At 59.6% G+C, this 7,450-nt stretch overlaps 1 protein-coding gene across 1 annotated transcript; it reads right to left on the minus strand.

The window, feature by feature from the left end:
* Positions 1-2,813: 2,813 nt before the first annotated feature.
* On the minus strand, positions 2,814-7,014 carry LOC126635163 (signal-induced proliferation-associated 1-like protein 3; the record flags this gene model as incomplete). The annotated part of the gene is made up of 9 exons (XM_050306103.1): positions 2,814-2,897; positions 2,953-3,097; positions 3,427-3,430; positions 4,948-5,094; positions 5,204-5,537; positions 6,166-6,266; positions 6,360-6,520; positions 6,611-6,745; positions 6,842-7,014. Coding segments are annotated over 9 exons (1,284 nt in total), but the record flags the coding sequence as incomplete, so codon positions are not given.
* Positions 7,015-7,450: the final 436 nt, after the last annotated feature.

Genomic DNA, 7,450 nt, shown 5'->3' on the forward strand with positions numbered 1-7,450 from the left:
TTAGTATCAGAGAGTGAAAGATAGCCTAGAGACCTGGTACGCAGATCTTGAGTCTTTAGGGCCTTTGAGATGTAAAGGGCATAAAGGTATGTACTGGACCACTCCAAATGTGCCACAAGACACCCAAGAGTATCCAAGACACCCCAAGACGCCCTAAATGCCCTCAAGATTAAAGACCTGCGCTAAGAAATGCCCCAAGCCCCCAAATGCCCCCAAGACACCCAAGGCCACCCAAGAGTAGCACAAGGCCATCCAAGACTACAGATTCATCTGACTCCTTCTCACCTCCCAGATCCGCCACTTCATCCCCAAAATCCTCCCAGCCCCCTCGGCCTCCCAGGTTCCTCCCATTCGTTTCACCCCCAGATTCCCTCCCAGATCCCCTCCGGCCTTCCCGCCCCCAGATCCCCTCCAGCCTTCACCCCCCCAGATCTCCCCCTTCACCCCCAAATCCTCAGCCCCTTCCCACCCCCAAAATCCTCTCCAAATCCCTCCTTTACCCCCAAATCCCCCAGATCCCCTTCCCACCCCAAAATTCCCCTCCCCAGCCTTCCCACCCCCAAATCTCCCCTTCACCCCCCAAATCCCTCCCAGCCCCTTTCCACCCCCTAAATCCCCCCAAAATCCCCCAATTTGGGGTCCCCACCTTCGTAGGCCTTGGCAGCGCTGACCAGGCTGGCCCATTCCAGCCCCGCCGTGTCGGGCAGGGGGATCAGCCCGGGGTCCATCCGGCACAGGGGCAGCTCTGGGGACACCCCAGGGCCTGGGGGGACACCCCAAAATCAGTCATGGCACCAAAATGACCCCAAACAGCCCCAAAAACATTCACATCCTTCAGGGGATACCCCAAAATCACCCACGGCACCAAAATGACCCCAAACAACCCCGAAACATTCACATCCTTCATAGGATACCCCAAAATCACCCACGGCACCAAAACATCCCAAAACGACCCCAAAACATTCACATCCTTCATGGGACACCCCAAAATCACTCATGGCGCCCAAACAACCCCAAACAACCCCAAAACATTCACATCCTTCAGGGGAAACCCCAAATATCAGTCATGGCACCCAAACAACCCCAAAACATTCACATCCTTCAGGGGATACCCCAAAATCACTCATGGCACCAAAACAACCCCAAAACACCCCAAAACATTCACATCCTTCATGGGACACCCCAAAATCACTCATGGCACCAAAATGACCCCAAACAACCCCAAAACATTCACTTCCTTCATGGGACACCCCAAAATCACCCATGGCACCAAAATGACCCCAAACAACCCCAAAACATTCACATCCTTCAGGGGATACCCCAAAATCACTCATGGCGCCCAAACAACCCCAAACAACCCCAAAAACATTCACATCCTTCAGGGGATACCCCAATATCAGTCATGGCACCCAAACAACCCCAAAACACCCCAAAATATTCACATCCTTCATGGGACACCCCAAAATCACTCATGGCACCAAAATGACCCCAAAACATTCACATCCTTCAGGGGGTACCCCAAAATCACTCATGGCACCAAAACATCCCAAAACGACCCCAAAAACATTCACATCCTTCAGGGGATACCCCAAATTCACTCACGGCACCAAAATGACCCCAAACAACCCCAAAACATTCACATCCTTCGCGGGAAACCCCAAAAGTCACAGCCCCCAAAACAACCCCAAATTCCCTCCTAAATCCCCCTTTCCGACCCACCAAACACCCCCCAAAACACCCCAAACTCCCCAAATTCCCCCTTTCCCACCCACCAAACTCCCTCCTAAATCCCCCTTTCCATCCCCCCAAACCCCCAAATTCCCCCCTAAATCCCCATTTCCACCCCTCAAATCCCTCTTTCCCACCCCCAAACACCCCCTAAATCCCTCTTTGACCCCCAAATCTCCCCAATTCCCTCAAACCCCCTCAAATCCCCCTCCGGACACCCCAAATTCCCCCCAAATTTCCCCTAAATGCCCCCTTTTCACCCAAATCCCCCCTTTCAACCCCCAAATCCCCTCCCAAGCCCCCCAAATTCCCTTCTAAATCCCCTTTCCATCCCCCAAATTCCCTCCTAAATCCCCCTTTCCATCCCCCCAAAACCCCAAATTCCCCCTAAATCCCCATTTCCACCCCTCAAACCCCCTTTCCCACCCCCAAACACCCCCTAAATCCCCTTTGACCCCCAAATCCCCCAATTCCCAAACCCCCTTTCCACCCCCAAACCCCCCAAATTCCCCTTTGACCCCCAAACACCCCAAATTCCTCTTAAATCCTTTCCCCTTTGACACCCCAAATCCCCCAACTGCCACTCAAATCCCCTTTCCCACCCCAAACCCCCAAATTCCCCTTTGACCCTGCAAATCCCCCAATTCCACTCAAACCCCCTCTCCCACCCACAAACCCCCTCAAATTCCCCTCTGACCCCCAAATCCCCAATTCCCACTCAAACCCCCTTTCCCACCCCCAAACCCCCAAATTCCCCTTTGACCCTGCAAATCCCCCAATTCCACTCAAACCCCCTTTCCCACCCCCTAAATCCCCCAAATCCCCCTTTGACCCCCAAATCCCCCAATTCCCACTCAAACCCCCTTTCCCACCTCCAAGCCCCCAAATTCCCCTTTGAACCCCAAATCCCCAATTCCCCTCAAACCTCCTTCCCACCCCCAAACACCCCTAAATCCCCAACTCCCCCTCTGACCCCCAAACCCCTCACCCTTCCTGTCCTGGGGGTGCTGCCGCGGCTGGGCAGGGTGCTGGAGGATAAACCCCGGGACGCCTCGGGATCCAGGGTTGGGATGCGGGATTTGGGATCAGAGGGTCCGGCGCCCCCCGCACAGACTCTCGTCCGACAGCGTCCTCTGCAGGGGCTGCACGGGAATTTGGGGGGTCACCCTCTGGGGGGAGGGAAGGGGAGGGGCAAAGGCTGGGAATTTCGGAATTCCCTCTCACAGGGGTTTCCGGCTCGGGGGCCGAGGAATCCATGAGGATGAGGCGCTTCAGGTCGTCCTCGATGCTGGATTTGGGGGCGCGCCGGGGGGAGCGGAGGTCGCGGAGCGAGGCCCGGAGACGGGGCTGGCCGAAGACATTCACCTGTCTGGGAGGGGGAAATGGGGATTGGGGGATCCCAAAATCCATGGGGGAATCCCAAAATCCATGGGGGAATCCCAAAATCCATGGGGGACACCCCAAATCCCAAAGGGATCCCCCAATCCTAAAGGGAACCCCAAAAATCCCAGGGGTGAAGGTCCCGGAGACGGGGCTGGCCGAAGACATTCACCTGTCTGGGGGGGGGAAATGGGGATTGGGGGATCCCAAAATCTATGGGGGAATCCCAAATCCATGGGGGACACCCCAATCCTAAAGGGAACCCCAAAAATCCCAGGGGTGAAGATCCCAGAGACGGGGCTGGCCGAAGACATTCACCTGTCTGGGGGGGGGAAATGGGGATTGGGGGATCCCAAAATCTATGGGGGACACCCCAATCCTGAGGGGAACCCAAAAAACCCCACAATCCTGAGGGAACCCCAAAAATCCCAGGGTGAAGATCCGGAGGCAGGGCTGGCCGAAGACATTCACCTGCCTGGGGGAAATGGGGATTGGGGATCCCAAAATCTATGGGGAATCCCAAAATCCATGGGGGACACCCCAATCCTGAGGGAACCCAAAAACCCCACAATCCTGAGGGGAACCCCAAAAATCCCAGGGGTGAAGGTCCCGTAGATGGGGCTGCCCCAACATGTTCACCTGTCTATGGGGGGGAAATGGGGATTGGGGGATCCCAAAATCTATGGGGGAATCCCAAAATCCATGGGGGACACCCCAAATCCCAAAGGGATCTCCCAATCCTAAAGGGAACCCCAAAAATCCCAGGGGTGAAGGTCCCGGAGACGGGGCTGGCCGAAGACATTCACCTGTCTGTGGGGGGGAAATGGGGATTGGGGGATCCCAAAATCTATGGGGGAATCCCAAAATCCATGGGGGACACCCCAATCCTGAGGGGAACCCAAAAAAACCCCACAATCCTGAGGGGAACCCCAAAAATCCCAGGGGTGAAGGTCCCGGAGATGGGGCTGGTCGAAGACATTGACCTGTCTGGCGGGGGGAAATGGGGATTGGGGGATCCCAAAATCTATGGGGAATCCCAAAATCCATGGGGGACACCCCAAATCCCAAAGGATCCCCAATCCTAAGGGAACCCCAAAATCCCAGGGTGAAGGTCCCGGAGACGGGGCTGGCCGAAGACATTCACCTGCCTGGGGGGAATGGGGATTGGGGATCCCAAAATCCATGGGGAATCCCAAAATCCATGGGGAAACCCCAATCCTGAGGGGAACCCAAAAATCCCAGGGGTGAAGGTCCCGGAGGACGGGGCTGGCGAAGACATTCACCTGTCTATGGGGGGGAAAATGGGGATTGGGGGATCCCAAAATCCATGGGGGAATCCCAAAATCCTACAGGGATCCCTCAAACACCCCAAAAATCCCATTTGAGGCTCCTTTGCCTTTGACCCCCTTTTTTAGGGTCCTGCCCCCCCTTTTTGGGCTCCTGTGCCCTCAATCCCCATTTTTGGGGTCCTGTCCCCCATTTTGGGCTCCTGTGTCCTTTGACCCCCATTTTCAGGGTCCTGCCCCCCCATTTTGGGTTCCTGTGCCCCTGACCCCCTTTTTGGGGTCTTGCCCCCCCATTTTGGGCTCCTGTGCCCCTGACCCCATTTTTGGGGTCCTGCCCCCCCTTTTTTGGGCTCCTGTGCCCCTGACCCCCTTTTTGGGGTCTTGCCCCCCCATTTTGGGCTCCTGTGCCCCTGACCCCATTTTGGGGTCCTGCCCTACTTTTTGGGCTCCTGTGCCCTCGATCCCATTTTGGGGTCCTGCCCCCATTTTGGGCTCCTGTGCCCTCGATCCCCATTTTCAGGGTCCCGCCCCTGTTTTTGGGTCCCCCACTCACTTTCTGGGCTCGAGGGGCTCCTCGGGCCGTTTCCATCCGGCGCCGCCGCCTTTAGCTCCTGCCGGGGTCTTGGAGAAGAAGGATTTGGGGACGGAAGCGGAAAGTTGGGGGGCGGCCGAGGAGGGGAGGAGGGGCCGGGGGCTGGAACTGCCGGGAAAAGCGGGATCACCACGTGGGAATTCCCAAAAAAATCACCACCCCCCTGCCGATCCAGGGGGTGTGGGGGATCCAGGGATGAGGGGGACGCCGCCCCCACCTGGGCTTGAAGGCGTCGGGGGCGGCGGAATTCCCGCTTTTCTGCCGGCAGCTCTTCCCGGAGGGGGGGGACGGATCCCGCCTGGAATCGGCGGCGCCGCCGCTGCTGGATTTGGGAATCTTGGCGTCCCGCTGGGGGCCGGCTCTGGCGGGGGCGTCGATGCCGCTGTCGCTGGAGCCGCCCTTGGTGGGATTGGGGCTGGGATTGGGGTCGGGATCGGGTCGGAGCCCGCGGGATCGGCCGGGTCGGACCAGCGCTCGTCGCTGTGGCCGCTGGAGGCGGTGCTGGACAGGGTGTTGGTGCTGGAATGGCTGGAATACGGCGGCTCCCCCGGCTGGAAAATGTTGGGAAGGCCCAGGGGGGGTTGGATTTTTGGGGGGGATGAGAAAGGGAAAAGGTCAAGGGGGAAGGTGGGTCCATGAATGGTTGGGGCTCCCGGAATTCCTGGGGCTCCCGGAACCCCTGGTGCTCCCAAAATTCCCGAAGTCCCTGGTGGTCCCAGAATCCCTGGTGCTTTTGGGATCTCCTGGTGGTCCCCAAAATCCCTGGAGCTCCTGGAATCCCTGGTGCTCCCAAAATTGCTGGTGGTCCCAAAATCCCTGGTGTTTTTGGAATCTCCTGGTGCTCCCAGAATCCCTGGTGGTCCCAAAATTTCTGGTGCTTTTGGAATCTCCTGATGCTCCCAGAATCCTTGGGGCTCCCAAAATCCCTGGTGGTCCCAAAATCCCTGGTGCTCTTGGAATCCCCTAGTGTTCCCAGGATCCCTGGTGGTCCCAGAATCCCTGGAGCTCCCCAAATCCCTGCTGTTCCCAGGATCCCTGCTGTTCCCGGGATCCCTGATGTTCCTGGGATCCCTGATGTTCCCAGGATCCCTGCTGTTCCTGGGATCCCTGCTGTTCCCGGGATCCCTGATGTTCCCAGGATCCCTGATGTTCCCAGGATCCCCGGATCTCCCGGCTCACCTTGGAATGCCTGCTGGGCGAGTCCTTCCCGCCGGGCTCCTGCCGGCCCGGGCGTTTCCCGCCGGGCAGCCGCGACTGTGCCGGGACGTGCCAGAGGGGCTCTGGAATTCCGGAGGCGCCAAATCACTGGGATAACCCCCCCCTTATCCAAGGGGTATCCCAGGATATCCCGAGCCCTCCCGACGTTCCCGTACCCGGTTTGTGGCGCTCCATGGTGCCCTCGTGGCTGCTGATCCCTCCTCCGGACGAGGAGTCGTCGTGGCTGGAGTGTCCGGAGTGTCCGGAGGAGTGTCCGGAGTGTCCGGAGGAGTGTCCGGAGTGCGGCTCCCCCGGGAACGCCGAGCGCCCGCCGTACCTACCCCGGCAAAGAAAACTCAGGAATGACCCCCCCATCCCAAAATCCCAGCGTTCCCCTCCCAAATTCCCCCCCAGTGCCCGTTCCCACCTCTCCGGGGAGGGTTTGTAGCGAGCGTAGGCCGTGCCGGCGCCGCCGGGGGCTGAGAAGCTTCCGGAAGGTTGCCGGTAGGGCTGTCCAGCGCGCGACGGGGCGGCCTGGGGGGTCTCCGGGAAGCTCAGGGGTCTGGGTGGGAAAAGCAAGGTGGGGATGTGAGCGAGGGATGATGCTGGCATCACCAGTGTGTCCCCACACCTGCACTCCCACCCGCAGCCCCCTCACCTCTTGCCAGTGGGCGGCTCGATGCGGTGCCGGCCGGGTTTGGCGCGTTTGGGCGCGGTGGGGCCGCTCCACTGCCAGCCCCGCTGCTGCGGAGCGCGGCCGGGCGCGGGAACGGCTCCGGCTCCGCCCAGGCTCCGCCGCCCGAGCCCAGCGCCAGCGGCTCCGACCAGCCCCTGCCGACACACAGGGTCCGGGGACACCGGGGACACAGGGGATTTGGACCAGCCCTGATGACACACACAGGTCAGGGGACACAGGGACACGGGGACACGGGGAAGGGATTTGGACCAGCCCCTGCCGACATGGAGTGGGGTCAGGGGGACATGGGGACACGGGGAAGGGGATTTGGATCAGCCCCTGCCGACACACAGGGGTCAGGGGACACGGGGACACGGGGAAGGGATTCCAACCAGCCCCTGCAGACACACACAGGGGTCAGGGGGACATGGGGACACGGGGGACACGGGGGAAGGGGATTTGGATCAGCCCCTGCCAACATGGAGTGGGGTCAGGGGGACACGGGGGACACGGGGAAGGGGACTCTAACCAGCCCCTGCCGACACACACGGTGTCAGGGGGACACGGGGAAGGGGATTCCAACCAGCCCCT

Source organism: Myiozetetes cayanensis, unplaced genomic scaffold, assembly GCF_022539395.1.
Source record: "Myiozetetes cayanensis isolate MyiCay16 unplaced genomic scaffold, myiCay2020 scf112, whole genome shotgun sequence".
NCBI lineage: Eukaryota > Metazoa > Chordata > Aves > Passeriformes > Tyrannidae > Myiozetetes > Myiozetetes cayanensis.